Source organism: Tinamus guttatus, unplaced genomic scaffold (genome assembly GCF_059628265.1).
Source record: "Tinamus guttatus ecotype Peru unplaced genomic scaffold, ASM5962826v1 Tinamus_guttatus_pri_ptg000052l, whole genome shotgun sequence".
In the NCBI taxonomy this organism is placed as follows: domain Eukaryota; kingdom Metazoa; phylum Chordata; class Aves; order Tinamiformes; family Tinamidae; genus Tinamus; species Tinamus guttatus.
Genome location: NW_028288586.1, coordinates 5,432,501 through 5,451,426, shown reverse-complemented (window position 1 = coordinate 5,451,426; position 18,926 = coordinate 5,432,501). Strand labels below are relative to the sequence as shown.

General features: G+C 37.8%; 1 protein-coding gene across 2 annotated transcripts in view; it reads left to right on the top strand.

Annotated features, from left to right (window-relative positions):
• Positions 1-18,926, top strand: part of CPEB2 (cytoplasmic polyadenylation element binding protein 2) — a 50,087-nt gene that overhangs the window by 27,327 nt on the left and 3,834 nt on the right. Inside the window, exons 5-11 of one of the 2 annotated variants that reach the window (XM_088539971.1) lie at positions 838-861; positions 4,696-4,866; positions 6,346-6,435; positions 11,576-11,694; positions 11,991-12,105; positions 12,639-12,820; positions 18,796-18,926. The exon at positions 18,796-18,926 is cut by the window's right edge and continues 3,834 nt beyond it. In XM_088539971.1, coding sequence (XP_088396097.1) covers positions 838-861; positions 4,696-4,866; positions 6,346-6,435; positions 11,576-11,694; positions 11,991-12,105; positions 12,639-12,820; positions 18,796-18,926 — 832 coding nt within the window. The remainder of the gene's footprint in view (positions 1-837; positions 862-4,695; positions 4,867-6,345; positions 6,436-11,575; positions 11,695-11,990; positions 12,106-12,638; positions 12,821-18,795) is intronic. The other variant, XM_088539970.1, reaches the window with a different exon arrangement.

The following is an 18,926-nucleotide window of genomic DNA, read 5'->3' as shown; positions in this document are numbered from 1 at the left end:
GCTTAATGCCTTTCTGTTGATAATCTGTCTATTTTTAGTATTTTAATTCTTCACATGGCGGAGCAATCAGTCATCTGTAAGCATGTTCTCTTTAAAAATCTTGCAACACTCAAAGTTAAGAAAATCTTGGATTTACTTGCAGCCTGTCAGAAATTGTTGCTTTGCTTTTGTGCAGTGTTTTTGATACAATGGTGTTTCTTGTGACTTGTGACCTGATTTTGTTTGCCACCACAAGGAGTCTTTTGTTTTAAACAAAACCTTGCGGTTAATTTTCTGCTAGCTCTTTTCATGAAAAAGGAAGGTCACGGCTTATAGCATTTGTATTGTCACTGCAAAGGACTGTACAAACTGTTCCATGGACCAGGATGTTTCTCTGATTAATTTAACGCTTTCTACATGCTTTTTAAAGAGTATTTTGCTTTTTTACAGTGTCAGTACCCTGAATGTTATGTAGATGCTCATACAAAATTTTAAGCACACTTGTGAAGTTCAATTACAAAGTTACTAAAATTCATGTTTCCATAATTAACATGGAATTAAATTCCAGTATAAAGGCACATTGAATATTTAATAAGTAGTTTTTAAACTTGTGCAATATTGCTGTCTTCGAAAGCATATTTTTTACAGCTGATGCTATCATCAATTTAGTAGTAAAGTAGGATATTTTTTAAGTAAAACTTCACTTTAATGCAGTCCCCATTATATATAGGTGGCAAATACTGATACAGGTTTTTACTGGTCAGTTACCTGCATAGCTTTTTGTATCATAAGCAGTTTAATATGTGGCGATGATAGCGTTGCTTGACGTTTTACAACTTGTCCTTTGTTTACATGCAGCGAGGAGTTATGGGCGAAGACGAGGTAATCCACTTCTGTTTGTTATAGTGCAATTAATTCTGATTGGGCTGTTACTGATCATTGTGATTAATTACTCCAGTTGGTTGATTACAAACTCTCATCTGCATGTTTGCTTAGTTTGGGAATATGGAGGGTGTGAGGGAAGGAGTGATGGGGTCTGATTTCTTTTGGCCATTGATCTCTTTGCATTAAGTTTGTATTACAAATCCTTTAATCAGTTAAAACACTGTAGCACTAATCATAATTCAGTCAATGCTAATAGCTACTGCTTGCAGAGTTGTCTCTGTTAATAGTATGCAGTTTGCTAGTTTTTCTGTTTTTTAATTCATCTTCTTTTGCTTCTCTATGTGTGGTAGTATATAGCATTCAACTAAAATCCTCTCACAGACTTGGTCAGAAATGCATTAAATACCTCTTCCAAAGAGTAAACCAAGTTTCATAGTACAAGCCAATATATGCTCGTTGACCTCAGAAAGCTACACTGGTTTAGCAATGTGAGACCGTGACCTGTGGTGGTTATACAGGCTGTGTGAAGTAGGCAGGCAAAAAGGTCAAGATCCTCTGATAACTTCAGATACTGGGATATGCTCAAGTTCATGTCTATCTTCCCTGATCTCTACACTGGTTCATAAATGGCTGCTTCGTAACCTTATTTTGGAGAGAAGTGATGATCTAGATCCTGGTCTAAATGTATAATAATGCAATTATATTTTAACACTTCCTGTCAAATTCTGCTTAATTCATTATGCTAAATCCTGAAAATTCCATCTTGAAATTAGCAATAAATGTGTTTTCCTTGGTTATACGTAATAATTAATTTGTGTGGTGGCATGTTTTGGAGCAAGAATAAGAACCACTTCATTCAAACCTTTGTTTTCATGTTTCTATCATTACTATATGTGCAAATTTCTCTATCTTATTTGTGCATTAAAAAAAAAAAAAAAGAAATAAGTGTTTTTAGAGAACTTGCCTTTTACTTCAGAATCTTTGGGAGGAAACAGAAAGCCTAGAAAATTACCTCTCTCCAGCTGAGAAACATGGAAAAGGGAAGAGGAGAGACATGGAAGTGTTGGGAGTCATGGGCAACGTATTGCTCCGAATGTGCTAATCTGTTTCCTCTGTGCCATCCCAGCTCTCTGCTGAGCCACAGGCTTTGGGCAAACTTTTACCCACATCAGGGTAAAACTGCTCTCACCGATACCTCTTCAGAATGTCTCCTGACGATTGAATGCGCAATAAGAACGGAGCCATAGACTCTCCTTCTTAGATTTTATCATTGGCCATGAGAACAAATCTGTTCTGTGGATTATTCTGGTTTGGTTTGGTTGTTTTTTTTTTTTTCATTATATACTTGCATATACTGTAGATCAGAAATGATGGTATCTAAGGTATGCTTCTAGACAAGTATAAATATATAATTTTCAGGGTGAGAAAACACAAGTATAAATTGTGGGGTTTTTATGCCAATTTAAAGAAAAACTTGTTAGCCTCATAATATTGCAACTAAGGCATTTATAAAAAATTTAAGTCACTTAGCAGTTTGTTTCTCATTCCGTGCAGTAGGGAGCCTTGTAGATATACAGAGCAAAACCATGTGATTTTTTTGAAAAGATAGCAGAACTCAATTGTATCCATTTTAGACTTAAGACATTAAGAATAACTCTTTCATATTAGTAAAAAGTCTTCAGGTTACACTGTGGGAGTTTCCCATGAAATGCCTCCAGTTTAAGGGAACGTTGTCCAACTCCAAGAGCTTTGCTCTACTCCTTCTTTTTTCCGCCATTTATTCCTTCTGTATCACTACAGGACGAGCTCATTCTTCTTCATCATTCTGATCAGTAGCATTTCATCCTTTTTTCTTGAGTGTTTATCCAAATCTCGACACTTGGTATGCAAGCATAAGATCTGACCACTTTTTCTTATTCTTTCTATCTGAAACCCACACCTACATTCCTGAGCTGCAGCACTTTCCTTTCTTGAGTCTTGATAGCATCATGCCATCGTTTGCTCCTGTTATCCTGTTATAGATCATTCACAGAAACCATCTTCTCAGCTTCTTGTTTCAGCTTTGTTAACTCCTTCTTTATGGTGGCAGCAAAGAGATCATCCTTGCTACCTGTTGCCCACATTTTCCAACAAGCATGTCATCATTTCCAGTGGAAAGAAGGAGCCTACTATATTTCTCTGTTTTGTGCGTTTCTTTCTATGCCATAATGTGGAACACCACAATAAAATATTACAGGTGGTGTCTAGCATGTGGCTGGGTCTGGCTTTTATTTTGTGATCCTTTATGACATTGTGTTATGTTTTGCTGATGTCTGGCATTTTCTGTTTCCATTCAGTATTTTTGACAGACTATAATAGATTCAGCACCCAAATTAGAGCCAGGGATCATTACCCCAACGTAGGTCAATGTTAGTCATGACATTTGCTGTCTTTTCTCCACCCTTGTCTTAAAACTTGATTCTCAGGTGGTTCTCTCAAAGTCTTGGATACTGCCCTCACCTGCAGCGGATCAGCACTATTTCTGCAGACATTTCTAAGGTGCTTTCCAGACAGCATCCCCTGAGAGGGGAGGAAAATTAGAGGTGGGAGGATTGCAGCTATCCAGGTTATCAGGGACCTGCTGCTCCTGCCTATGGGTCTGCAGTGGGCAAATCTAGGAGCAGTTGTCTGAGGTGGACTTAGTTAGCCTATTTTATTTTTAAATATAAAATACTTTAATTTTTTATATAAATATTTAAATTATTTGCCCCAAATGATTTTTTTAAGCAGATGAATTAATACTAATTTTAAAAATGACTGAGAGAGGGAAAAAGAGGCAGGAATTGCACTTGAGAATTAGTGGTCATCTGATGTGTTTATTTTGGCCTACAGAAGTAGGTTCATTTGGGGCTTTTTGAAGTTAAAGGCAAACTTTTATATTTGAAACTGTCACTAATGTTGCTAATCTAAAGCAGCAGAAGTTTGAATAATGCAAGATGCATATCCTGGTTTCCATAATCTGTTGTGGAGTTTTCTGAAATTTGTAAAAGCAAAAGATGAGGGGAGGAGAGGAGGTGTATTTGTATGAGAGAAACGGGACGAATTACTATATTTTCACCCATGCCCACATCTTAAAAATGTTTTGCTTGCTTTGCTTTGCACGTCCATTCTGTGGACAGGTGTTACGGTTACAGTAGCTCTCGGTCTGGACGTTTCTGTATGGGGTAAGGCAGTCCCTGAGGCCCTGAGGCAGTCCCTGAGGCCCGGCCTCGCGTTGCCTCAGCAGAGCGATAGCGCCGTTCCCTCGCTGCGGAGCGCACCGCGAGGCTGCCGGGAGCAGGCCGCGTGAGCCAGCCTCGGAACCCGTGTCAGGGGTTACCTCATGCACGTCTGTTGCAGTTCTCTTTTGCTTCCTCTAGAAATTAGAGAGAATTAGGTCTTAGTTAATTAGCATCACATCCCTTAAAAGGGAGAAAACCTATTTGTCTGAAACTTTTTATTGTATATATAGTTTCCTTTTTCCTTCTGTTCGATTAAGCAGCTCTTACTATGATCTCTTTGTAAATACTACCCTTTATTTAAAAACATGATGCAGAATAACTACAGCATAAGTTGTATGAAAGATTATGCTTATATTGACATCAGTTTATAATCTTGATTTTTTTTTCTGAAGTTTAATGCTTTTTTGTGTGATTTAATGTTTTTCCTTTAAACTAATGTATACTTTTCTAATACCTTGATGCTTTTGTTTTTACTTTCTAGACTGTTCCCCTGTTCACTAAAACTACCTGTCTCTGTAGTATCTTGCAATTGTTCTAACATGTAGTATTATTTTTCCTTTCCTTTTTTCAGGCCGTTCTTCGCTCTTCCCGATAGATGACGGTCTGCTGGATGATGGCCACAGTGATCAAGTTGGAGTCTTGAACTCGCCTACCTGCTACTCGGCCCACCAGAACGGGGAGCGCATTGAGCGCTTCTCTCGGAAGGTGTTTGTCGGGGGCCTCCCGCCGGACATCGATGAAGGTGAGCTGCCCAGCGGGCCAGCTGTGCAGGGCGCGAGAGACAAAGAGCTGGACAGGCAGGACTGCATAGGGAGCAGCCTACCCAGTGACATAACGTGGTGGTGAGGCTACAACCACGTTTTTGTTGAGACTTGATAGGTATGTTAGACTTGCTGTAATGTCATCCCTTCCTTTAGTTACCCTTTCTTCTGCACCTGCAGATTGCAGAGTTCCATGTGAAGCCAGGATTTTGGATTCATGCTCAACCTGCAGTGCTGTGGGAGTGCATAATCCTTTTAGATGCATGTTAGCCCTCCATGGTATCCACTCTGTGCTCACTTTGTCCTCTGCTAATAGCAAATGACTTTTCCTAATTGAACTTCAGATTCTATTTTGCTGTTACCTAAACATCTTAGAAGGGGTTTAGGAAGATTAATATTATTTCCATCACAGATAGAGAACTTCAGGCAGAGAAAGGTCAAGTGGCAGACTACCATGTGATGCCCTGAGTACAGAATGTACCACAGAAGCTCGGTTTATTTTGTGATGCAGTTGGAATTGCTTTGTACCATACTGCTGATCTGAAGTAATCATGATATTTAATATTAGTTTTCTCCTGTACAGATAAGAACAAATTACATGCTAGCTTTGTAATGTAGGGAGAAATCCATTTACAAGGTTCAATGTAATCTAAGAGCAGCTTGCAAACACAGAAAGCTGCCTGTGGTTAATTATCCCTCAGACGTGGGAAGACTGTATTTTGGTTTCATCTTCAACAAAATACTCTCCTGCAATGCCCTTTTTTTTTTTTAATATAGCTCAACTTTCTTTTTCTAGTTGCTGTAGCTTCTATTTCAAATATGCTCTGTAGCTTCCAACACTAATCAAAGATGCATTGGAAAAAGCAAAAAAAAAAAATCTCTCTCCTGACTGTTCACGTGCTGATGGTGGGATGCAACTGAAAGAAACAGCATACACATATTTGTGTTGTAGGAGTTGTGCTTGCAGGGTTGAGGGTTGTTTTATTTTTCCTGCTGCCTGAGGGATTTATAAGCAATGATAGGAAGGAGCAGCAGGGATAGAAAGACATCACGATGCTGTGCAGGGGGCATGGTAGGTCCTGCAGCGGTCCCAATGTTTATGGTTATGGCAGAACCATCTCAAAACAGGCAGTGTGAGTTTTCATGCTTGATCTGTGCATGGGGTCTGCTGAAAAATGCAAGCATGATAGCTGTGAAGTACCATACCATTCGACCCCCTGTCTGGAGCGGTGCGTATCCTTCCGAAATAATTGCTTTCATTGTACAATAAAAGACAAAATTTGCTTACATCACTGAACACATACTGCATAAATAAGCCTTGGAAAATGTATCTTTTTTTAAAGTTCATAAAAATTGCAGAATGACATTTCACAGATAAAAGAAACAAAGGTCCTTGATACTACTTTTTTAAAGTTATAAATGTCAGTTAATTTAATTACAATTATTATATCTGTTTTTAGATGAAATTACTGCTAGCTTCAGAAGGTTTGGGCCGCTGGTAGTTGACTGGCCTCACAAAGCAGAAAGCAAGTCCTACTTTCCACCTAAAGGTAAGAGAGTTTGAAGGTTTTGGCCTGTCCCTAAATGTAAATCAGAATCTGGAAGACTTGTAAATCAGAATCTGGAAGACTCCTTTTTTTCCGAAAGGTGTAATTTGCAATGCCTATGAAGAGTTAATTCAGCAGTTTCTGTGCGGGCTCAGGCAAGGCTCCTTTACGCACCAAGTCTGCCATCTGAGATGATTGTTTTTGTCTTGTTTATTACTTCACTGCTGGACTTCTGAAGTCTTGTATATTCTGATTTCCTGAATACCAGATTAGTGATGTATAAGTATTTGTGTCAATAGTTTAAAGGCATTTATTTGTGTTTTATCCAATTTCTAAAATTAAATTTCAGTCAGATATTTAAGACTAAATCTTAGAGACAAATTTTGATTGAAAGTCGTAGTCAGAATTCTGAAATTGAATTGTAATAACATGTATGGTAAACATGGTTAAATTTGATGTGTTGCCACAGATTAAGATATAAATTGTGCAAGGAGTGGAAAAATGCAACTCACTTCTGAAATTCAATGTTATAGGATATACCTTAATAGATTTGTAACTTGTAAATATGCCTTTAGCGGATACTCTGTTACTTGAAATATTTATAACAGATTTTGAAAACACTTGCTTTTACAAAAAGCAAAATAGTAAAAGGTACACAGAAAAAAAGATCAAAATATCAACTTTATGTTCATTGCACTTAGATGCTGTGAACTTGAAGCACTAATTCTTGCTTCTGTAAACAGGTTAATTATTGATTTTAATTATCTATATCACTGCAATTTGAATAATACTCAAAACCTGGTTTAAGTATTGGATGAACCATGCTGTATAATTAAATAATATAAATTATTCATCATATCTCTGTACATGTGCACTTTTGTACTGGAATGCATTAAGGAAATGGAAAAATCTCTTCCAAATTTTGAGACAATGTGGAGATTACTCGGTGTGTAGAGAATACAGCAATTCATCTCTTTGCCTGAAGTGACAAAAAAAAAATATCCTGGCGAAAATACAGAAATATTATCACAAATGACCCTCTAAAGAATGGGAAAAGGAATTTAAAGTCTTTGAATATTATTTTTGGATACTCAGGGAATGCTGAAGAGACACGGGCTTTTTTAATTGGTCGGTCTGATTCACAAAGCTACTGCTGGAATTACCTTCAGTTACTGTAGAGAGGGTATGTGCATTCACAAAGTACCAAGAGAAACCCCCGAGGAGCTCTGAGGAAGAGGCAACTTGCAAAGTCTGTGTTGAAGATAAAAATGCAGGAGATCTAAAGGGAGTCAGTTCTGGCATTAAGTTCCAAGGATTTCCATTAGTCCTGTCTCAGATTCTGCACCTCTTAAGGATATGTTTCCAGACTTCTTTTAATTAAGTAAAGCTTTTTCCTGTAGTCGGAATACTGATAATTACCAGCATAAAATATTAAGTGCTATAAACAGACTTTCTTAAAAGCAGAGGATAAAGACAGAACTTTCCTCTACTGATCTAATTAACTCAGGAAACACTTAGATGCTAAGCATTAATTTTGATGCATGTGGTCAACTGATCTGTATTTGATATTTAATGATTCTTATGTTTTTGACTCTTTTAAACTTCTCATTTTTTTTGCAATGTTGTTTTGTTATGTGGCAGTAACAAAATACTTAAAATATATTGTAGATTTATCTGTGTAGATAGCCTGCAAACATAGTTTACTATTAACTGTTGAATATCCATGTTCATATTTGCTTCTTTCAGCGCAACAGATATGGCCTGTGATTATTCTGTAGTAGATCTGTGACTTTAAGTAGTAGTAGGATTCAACTGTGCAAACAAGAAACTATATATGTACTTACTAAGTTAATCAGGAGCGCTCAAGTTAGAGTAAATGCTAAGAAAGCTTTGAGACTGATCAATAATTAACAACAAGGAGTTCATTTTCTAACTATATTTGAAGTGCCTTATTAATCTGCGTGAAGTTAATTCTGGGTGTATATTTTCGTTTGTTCGAATTTGCTAGAGCTTTGGCACATGCGACTTTCCGAGATGCCTCAGAGCTCTCCGGTTCTGGGCTGGTTCATGCAGGAGCCTCTGTGTGGTGACAAGGTGCCCTGGCCTCTCTGTTAGCCCCTTGGTCAGTTTTCCAGGCTGTGCCTCCTTCCAGGTGCCCTGTGTACAGCAAGTTCTGAGGGAGGGCCAAGTTCGTGAGAAGTATTTCCTTGCTTGAAGGAATGCAAAAAGTGTCCTGATCCTTCAAGGCTGCTGCCTCCTGAGAAAAACCAACTGTTCTTCCCTAAGCAATTACATTTTACATCAGTTCACCACAAAATTAGGCCCAGAGAAAAAGGAGATTTTAAAACTTCAAACTAGACTTGCAAGGAAACTCTACTTTGAAGCAGGCAAATAAAATCTGGTAAACTTGAAATACGAAGTCCCTAAGTGATCTTCCAACTGTAATGGGGAATTCCTTCCTTTTTATCTTGTCACTATTTACCATAACTCCTGTTATGACTTTTTTAGCAAATTTATTTATGAAACAACACGCATGTTCAAAGCAACTTGCTGAAGTGAGGACTCTGTTCTCATAAAAATTAAACTCAGAGAAATCTCATAGTGAGGATATGCCAGTCCAAAGGAGGCCTTCCCAAATCTGACCAGTTGTTTGGGATCCTGTCTGATTGCGGTCAGTGTCAAACAGAAGATAATCTCTTCTGAACAAGACAGTATCTCCAGCTTTTCCTGATTATCTTGCTGTTTCTGTGGTGCTCTATCCTGCCAGTTACACAGTGGTATGATTTATAGAAATGACTGAAAATAGGTTCACAATGTTCTGTTTCTACTTGAAGTAGCAAAGTCTTAGGTCTATCCAAGTTCTGTCTAAGTCACTCCAGGCTTATTTGATGGTCCTGGTGGGCCTAAGATCTGGATTCAGGCAAGTGACTGTAGGCATCTTCATGTGTGGTTTGTGTCTAGGCTTCCTCTGGTCAGTGGGAACCCAGGCAGTACAGGTAGTGCAGTATTGAGGCCGGTTCTGGTCACTGTAACATCAGGACATTTGATGTATTTGCTCAAACCTAGTATAGCTAAAAGACTTGCACAGGGCTGGCAAGTCCTGCACTGAAGCCCAGCACAATTCTGGAACAGCAGCTGATAGAGAGATGTTAATCCTGATGAAGGTTTGATTATTTTATCTGATGTGTTTTCTACTATCATTGCTCCCCCAGCATATTAAAGAGAAAAAGCATTTAATTTCTTGAAGTCTTTGGAAGTTTTCTTTTTCGTTAAGAGGTATCAGCTCAGACTGAGGGTGATTATAAACACTGCTGCATTGTAGCTTTTCAAGCCAGACCTGCAGAGGAAACAAGGATGCCTTGTAAATTAATGAAAGACTGGAGCTCGGAGCAAAAGTAGAGCCCAACAGTTTGATGCTAGATCATATACTAGATGCCTTCATGTCTTCAGAAGGAGAATAGTACAGCTAAGCATCTGACACAAGCCTCCCTACGAGTGCTTAAAAGTTACTGGGGTGAACCCAGGTACTTTACAGATGGCGTAGAGAAAACAGTAATAATATATAGTTCTGTTTTTGCTCTCCGTGCTTTTATTTCAGGTGTGACATAGTAACCCTAATTATTCTTAATTATTCTGTCATTAAGTTCTTATATTTAAATTTTTTATCTTTTTACCAACTTCCATAGTTAGGCATATTAATAGCTACAGGCAGACAGGTGGTAGGTTTTTGCAAAGTGCTGACCATGTTTGTGCATGGAAAGTTACATGAAAGGGCCTCCAATAAACTGTACAATAAAAACTGCATTCAGCCCTCCCCTTCATGAGTCAAGGTTTTGCATTTGTCCCATTCTTCTACTGAGTTCATTCAAACGGGAATGTGTGTGCTCCTGGCTTCAGTGGAAGCAGGGAGAATGATGGGGGTCTCGATCACCTCTTCCAGTCCACGCATGCCCAGATGCAGTCAGTCTTGCATGGATAGTATGTTAACTCCAATTTGCAAAATGCAGGAAGATGTATCTGCTAAAAGAGAATTGGAATCTAAATAATGACTGATATTAATGTATGTAGTTTATCTTTAAAAAACAGCTCAATGATAAAAACGGACTTCACAAGGAAATACTTCAGCTAGAGTTCAGTTTGAAAGATTTCCTACAGAATATTTACGAGAAAGGTAAAAAATAAAATAAAAATACAGACTAAAAATACAAACTTTGTCACATGTCCCCTGTAATTATCAGGAGCAGGGCTCTGGGATCAGGGATAAGAAACAAGGAAAGGTGACTGAAAGGACAAGTACAGGTTCCGTCTGCTGCCGTTTCTCTGATGTTTGGTTAGCGCATTGGTTCTTCAGTGCTGTTCACGGCGCGCGGTGCCACCTTTGCCTTGTTCAGCAGGGCCAGAAGATGGACATCGTTTCCAAAGGCCACGCTGCCTCTTGCAAGCGCGCTGCAAAGCAGCTGCTTCAGCGTTTACTTTTTGTTCAAGCAATAAAATCTAATTAGTGTGAAAAATTCATGTTTATTGTTAATGTCAGAAAGAAACATGGATTTATGATTCTTTTAAAATCTATTTGAGAATGCAACTGTAGTCATACTATCAGGCACCTGATAAAAAAGTTTTATATGTATTATTAAACTGTAACCATCAAAATATTCTGCAATGTATGGTTCTTTGTTTGTTGCACTATTTGTACCTCCTGTAGAATTCAATAACCATTTTAATTCCTATTTTTGTAGTGTTTGAGAGGCTTGCTGGATCACTTATGTAACAAAGTGCTTTGATCTAATCTTCAGAATTGAGATTAGTCCTTTGTGCCAAGTCGGATTTTCATTGTATAATGTCCACTCCTGGCAATGAATTGTGCTGATTTCCAGTGTGTGTTAGAGCAGCCAGGTTTGCTTTTATTTGATTATTAATCTCTCTAGGCAAATTCTTTCCGAAAACAGAAATACTTGCTTGGAGCTCTATTGAAATTAATCAATCGTGGCAAAATAGTATATAAGTGAAAAAGAGGGCTGGCCAACGAATTTAACTTTGTCAAATATTGTAACAAACATTTTCTTACAGAGAAAACTGACAAGATTGAGGAAAGGTAAGAGGAAAAATAAAAACTGAATCTTCTTTTTTTTTTTTTTTCCCCCAGGTTATGCGTTCCTCCTTTTCCAAGAAGAAAGTTCTGTTCAGGCACTGATTGATGCCTGTATCGAAGAAGATGGAAAGCTCTATCTGTGTGTTTCCAGTCCCACGATCAAGGACAAGCCAGTAAGTAAACAGTAGATGGCCTGCAGGCTATAGCTGCCATCTGTCTAAAGCTGCATTTGAAATGATGATGATGAAAATAATCAAAAGCAAACTACTGTCGGCAGAGCTCAACATCTGGAATAATTGGATGATTTTAAAATTACAGTGTTTTGAATAGATAGAATTTAAATAGAGCAGCTAGACATTTTAAGCTAATGGGTTTGTGACTGTTTGACAGTTTAGATAGGCTGATGAACATATGTCTGTAACATGGTAAAACTTAAAGTAACATACCATTTTCTTCTCCTATTTAATAGGTTCAGATCCGTCCCTGGAACCTAAGTGATAGTGACTTTGTGATGGATGGTTCCCAGCCTCTTGATCCTCGAAAAACAATTTTTGTTGGAGGAGTCCCCAGGCCCTTAAGAGCTGGTGAGATAAGCTATGGCTGTATGCAAAAGAGGAAATTATGGGAAATATGAGCTATGCAGGCTGTGTGTGCTTGTGTGAATACATACTTACATACATATAATAGAAGATTGTCTTGATAGCAGACTACACACAGTACTATCAAATGTTGTTTTTGGTGTTTTCTAATAATTTTTTCATGCTGGCTTTGACCACAGATCTCTGTTTTGGAATCTCTGCCCTAGAATCACTGGGAAATGTTTCTGAAGCTGTAGAAAATATTTTCATTTTTTGTCACCAAAATCAAAATGTAAATAATGTCACAAGAGTTAGATTTTTTTAAACAGTGCTATAAAATACCTGCCATGATATATTAGTGTAGGATATGATTCTGAAAGATTCTTTAAATATTCTCCCTAAATAAATTGCAACACTGAATTGACTAAAAAATGTTACAAGAGGCTTGCCAGAACACGTTTTAAAAATATTTTAAATAAAAATGTACTCTATAAAGTTTGTAAAAGAACACCTAAAATGGATTTTTTTTTCCCTTATAGTGGAATTGGCAATGATCATGGACCGTCTCTATGGTGGAGTGTGTTACGCAGGAATTGATACCGACCCCGAGCTGAAATACCCCAAGGGTGCAGGACGTGTTGCTTTTTCCAATCAGCAGAGCTATATTGCTGCCATTAGCGCTCGGTTTGTTCAACTTCAGCATGGCGATATTGATAAACGAGTAAGTTGCACATAATTATTAATTTTGCAAATTATTTGTTACATGCCTTCTCAAGTGAGGGTCCATCTATTTTTATACATTGCATTTTGATATGCTTTGGTGGAAGTTCTTTGAATACATTTCTTTGAATAGTCCTGTAACTCCACTGGCTTCAAGGATTAAACCATGAATGCCCCTGCCCGAAGAACACAGACTCCACGGAGCAGCAGTTTGTTCCTTGGCATATGCTGTGCCATATGTGAGTGTGCTCAGACTTTTGTTGTGTATGAGCAGAGGGCTTGAAAAACTCATTCTTCCTTTATTTTAAGGAAAACAAATTCTGTGATGAATTCCCCTGTGATTGTAGGAAACTATATTACCTGTTAGTTTCAGAGCTTTTCTATATTTTCAGCTCCCAGAATTTCAGCCATAATTGGCAGGGCTCAGTGCTTGGGAAAATCAATCAAGCTTGACACTTAAATATGAAATGTCCTATCATGTCCCTCAGAGAGAGTCTTCTGCGTATTTACCAATATACATTGGTAGATTTAGCATTAAAAGAAGCATTGATACATACTTACTGTTTGCAAAAGGAAAATTAGCTTGATATTAAGAAGTCTAGTCAATTCATTACTCATAATTAAAAGTATGAGAGTAGCAAAAAAACCTGACACCAAAATTGTGTCAGTTTCAAGTGTCCCCAGCTTTGATGTTGGGAGCTGTAGAGGTGGTCACTGGTATTAATAGATGTTCCATTAAAAAAAAAGTGAGCCTTAGAGGAAAATGTGTTGAGTAAGTAGTTCAAGGTGCAGTGTCCTCTGCAGACCCCAGACGGGGCAAGAGGCAAGCCACAACTATATTTGCTAATGTATTTCCTTGTTTTGTGTTTATCTTGCATCAGACTTTGGCTAGTAGTGCTGCTTTGGGGCTCTCTGTACTAGGGACAGTGGCTGTGGTAGTGTTGTTGTGTCAGGGGGAGTGAGATTCTTCATGATCTTGCATTTGAGTATTTGGACAAAATGGAGTCAGGACCAGAATCCAGAACTTGTACTCCTAAAGAATTGCTCAGATATATTGCTCAGAAGCAGATACAGCTTAGCCTGTTTAAGGTACTATCTGTATTGCATTTTAGCTATAAAGCAACCTAACTTTACAGCAGCAGCGGATAATGTTTCCCATCCTGACTAGTTCACCATAAAAGGTGAGAGAAATTGACTTAAGCCCTGTAAACGAAAGGGCACTTTTCTCTTGGTCTTCCTCTTCCCATGGAAGTGGGAAGTTATTATGCAACAGACCTGGATGATAGATTGGCAATTTTAGTGTTGTAAATGCTTGATTCCAGAGAGAAGCCATCAGATGTGAATGTGATTTTATATAAATACCAAACTTCTGCAGGGGCAGGAGGGAGGCAGAATTCTCCACGTTTGTTCTCTGGCCATTCTTACTGGCTGTCTTCAGTTCAACACATTTTCTCTTGTGAATCATATTCAGGATCTCTAGTTCTCCCCAGTCACTATCTATTTTTCTTCTGGTTATAAATTCTCTTCCCTGAGCTTGACTCTTAAAAATCCAGTGTTTCAAGGCAGCTTGCATTCTATGTGAACACAAGCTTTATTGTGGTGTTCAGTTGCCACCCACAGGTTAATATAATTTTCCTGCCTTTGATTACAGTTATAAGGATTAAAATGCAGTAGAAACTCAAATAGGTGAGCATAGGTGAGCAGTGTGCTTGGTGGTCCACTTAATATCTAGTTAACATAAGTTGTCTCGAATAAGATAGAGAAATGTCTCATGGCTCAATTATAGTGTAAAATTTACCTTGCAGGGTATTTCTTCAGCCAGTAGAAATTGTCTTAAAACCTGGGGCCTTTTCCTCTACAAAGACATGTCATTAACAACAGCTAAAACTTTGAATATTGTTGTTACACATGTAAATCTGAGGCCATTTAAACCGTGTGCCCAAGCCCAAGGTCTGCAGTGTCATTAGGCTCTTATATTATTATCTGAGAGAGTGGAAGACTTTGTTCTTCCTTTTCACCAATTTATATTTTATATCTTACATTTATATTTTACATATTTGTGTCATTTGCTGTGGTATTTCCGTTCTTTTTAAGATAAAAGTACCATACATTTGCTGTTTCATTTAATAAGAAGGATTTTCATAAGAAGGGTTTTTTTGCCTCATAGTTTTCATTCCCCTTCTCTGAATCTTCTGTAATTCTGCCGCAGGAAAATTGTATTGATTATATTGCACAGTGTATTCACAGTGAAGAGCCTAGCAAAACAGAGCAAAACCCTCTTTTTTTTGTGTAATTTACTGTCTTTCTAAACCTATTCTTTGCATCATACTTTTGGACTGCACTTATCTTTTAGTTTTTATTGTGTAATGAAGCCCATACATTTTTCTTGACCTGATTTACAGCCATGAATGATTAAATCAGATTTTAGGTCTATTTTATCTGGCATTTTGTGAACTATTCACTAAATTACTTAGGGAAGCTGAATTCGCACAGCATTAGCTTTTCTACTTTTTATTTCTAGATCCATAAATAATATTAGAACAGTTTATTCCTTTGGAAGCTAGATGCAACCTGTTGTCTGATAATTTCGACATTGAATTTAATGCAAAAAAATTCTTATTTCCACAGTTGAGTTCAGCTGGCAATAAAACAATCAAAGGGGTTAAATTTATTTATGTTCCCAAAAATCAAATTTTCACATGTCCCCTCTTTCTTCTGTTATTTCATTGGTTGATATTGGAAAGCAACTTCATTCCTGACTTTTATTTTTCAAATGAAAGTAGATGCTTGCTCTTTATATTTTCTTGAAACTAGTGTTTTTGGATGCTTTAGCTTGGAAAATTGAGCAGCAAGTTGGCAGCAAGGGACAATCATGAAGACTGGTGTTTGACTGCCTACTCCTGATTTGTTTTTATTTTTTCTTGGATAAAGCTAGTTAGCAAATTTATTCATTGTTAATACACCAAGTATGACAGCGAATAAAGTGGGATGTGAAGACTCATTCTTATATATCTGAGGAGAACTGGGAACCTCTGGGAAAAATTCTGTAAAACAGTGGAAATCTTTTCAAAAACAATCTCTGCTTAGAAATCTTTCTGTCCTTTCTTTTCCCCACCCATAAAATAAAAACAATATTTTTAAAGCAATTTTCCAACACTAACCTTTGCCTGCACAGGAAAAAAAGAATTCTTAGCAAAAATTGGATGTATGCTAGTGGAGGCTTAAGATCCGTGTAGGTTCTTTTTGCCTATAGACATAGTTCAGCAGAAATGTGTGGTATTTCTGGATGCTGAGCCCGCCTCTGAAATGGCCATGCTTCCTCTATGCAGGGAAAGTTACATAATTGTTTAATATAGGGCACAGAACTGCAATATTACAGAGAAAGGCAAAGAGACATTTACGGTAAAAAGAGTGGGTGTATTGCAGGCTCCTGGCACATAACCAGAAAAAAAAAGAGTAGATTTCAAGAGGTCTCTCGAAAGATCTCTTAAACCTTTTGATTTTGGCATTTTTATTAGCTTTTGTGTTTCTTATTTTAAAAATGCATATGCTTCCTGAGACAGTTTGTTTGCAAAATGCAGTAATGCTAAATCCAAATATTTTGAAAAATTTGTCTTTAAACCTTATCATGATGGGCAGAGTTTACTAACTTTTCTGTTTATTTGCCAAAGGGCTTTTGATATTCCTTTTTTTTAATCGTATTCTCTATAATCATGTAACTCATGTATTTTTTAACTCTTCATATACGTGTATATATTTTATACAACTCAGTTATTTGCATTACATGAAACTTTTTTTTAACAAACACCTAAACTCCTAGCTGTTTCTGAAATGTAGAAAAGCAATTTCCAGAAACAGACTTTGGTTCCACAGTTAGTTCCACCTGTGTAAAAGCCTTTCTTTTCCTTGTTAAATCTTGCAATGGACCTTTTGAGTACTATTCCAAAACATTATTTATAGTTTGAGGTTTTGTTTTTTTGTGTCATTTTTTTTTAACCACATACCTGTTGCTACCACTTAAAAATCTTAGTGTCACAGTAACTTAACAGGTGTTACATCTGCGATCTGTATTTCTTCCTTATGTGTATATTCTGTAGATTCATTCCAGGCCTTTTCATACACATACATTTATTTGCTCCAGCGGATAGGTGCTTTTTTCAATAAAGTGCTCTTCGTTCTGTTCTATCAAATACCAGGTCTAAACTCTTCATTAAAACGTTGTTTAACATACCCATGCCAGCAGTCTGGGTCTACTTCACGGAAAACCTCCATTCCTCAAAGTGTCCGTGCACTCTGAATTGAAGTAAATTTGAGGTCGCCTTGGTGCACTGCTCTTCCAGGGCTGGGATTCACGCTGCTTCGTGCTCTCAGTAATTTGGAATTGCAAAGACTGCGTGAGGCAGCTGTTCACTGGAAAGTTTTAGCGTAGCTCGTGGCCGGTCAGGTCACTGTAGTAAAATCATCAGTACAGCTTGTGCTCCATAGGCACTGGTGCAAGAAGTGAACTTCATTTCAGCCGTAGATGCTGTTGACGTGCCAAGTGGGACATCTCCTTCTGACACCGAGAGCGTGAAGGCTTCTCTGCTGCAAGACATTTGGGTAGTTAGGCAGCTTTGTGTTGCCCTGCAAATAGAGAAAATGGTATTTCTTTTTGCTATTTCAAACATTCTGTGTGAGTATTGTACATAAGGTCGATGTTTATAGGCAGGATTCTTCTCAAGTAATGATATCTCAAAAGAATTATAGAAATGATTTCTTAGTGTAAACTGCAGTAGTGCTTTTACTAACAAAAGTCAGAAAATACTGTTGCTAAAGGTAAGGAAAACGTGAAAGGCACATTCTTTAATGATGCAGTCAAATCATTTTGTAGTTTATTATGAAGTTCTTCTTCCTGTTTGAACACAGTCTGTTACAGCTCAGTTACAAAAAGCCATAATGCAAATTAACCACTGGATTCCTGCTGCTTTCCCACTCCAGCAGTCAGATGAGCTCGGAGGAAGCAGCTATCTGGGTAAGACAGGTGTTTCTAGCAGTCTGTAGTTCTGCAAAATGGTCTTTCAAAACCATTTTCAGAAGCAGTATGTTGTGTACACGTACACAGCTCAAAGACACAGAAAAGGGACAGTAAAAGATTGCCAAGGTTTGTGGACCAAAATTTAACATACCTTATTTTAGAAATTGGTGCGGATTAACAGGGCTGGAGTGCTAAAAGGTCTTTATTCCAGCCTGCAGAAAGTACTTTTAATTGGCACATGTAAATCGTACATGCAGAGACTTACCCTTCCTTTAAAAAAAATAATGGAGGGTTAATGTCTAGCTGATTACATTCTTACATATTTAATTATTTTGGTAAGATACATAAGATTGGAAATCATGTTGAGGTGCATGAGGGAACTGCTGAGAATAGTTTTGTGTTTCGAGTTGGTTTGTTTTCTAAAGATAGTTAATAGTGACACTTCCAAGAACATCCTTCCAGAATAAATTAAGCGGAGTTCTCATGTAGCCAGTTTTTATGTATATAGTGTATGTTGAAAAATCTGTGCCTTCAAGTGTTTAGTGCCTCTATGAATAAATTAAAAGCCGATAAATGATAAAAGGTGATATAAACTGATGCATTTTGCTGAAGCAGCTTTGATTCTGGGTACTGGAAGTGCAAGTGTGTGTGTATATATTTATGCTTTAAAGCAGTGTGAAAGTATGATTTATAAACAGTTTTGTCATTGAAAGCTAATGGTCAGTTTAAAAGTCTCACTTTCTCCTTCCTGATTAGTTTGTTCTTGTTTGGTCAAGAGAGCGACTGCCAACGTCACCAGTGGACATGAAATTTCACACGCATTTCATTACAATATTTCTTTAATGTATTCTGTTACTGCCTCCTTTTTCTTTCTGGAAAAGCGGAGAAACCCGAACGCAGTCGAGTGTCTTTAAGCAGCAGGAATGTCCGTTCACCAGACCCGTTTCCGCTTCCCCCGACAGGTGGAGGTAAAGCCATACGTGCTGGATGACCAGATGTGTGACGAGTGCCAGGGCGCGCGATGCGGCGGGAAGTTCGCTCCCTTCTTCTGTGCCAACGTCACTTGCCTGCAGTATTACTGTGAGTTTTGTTG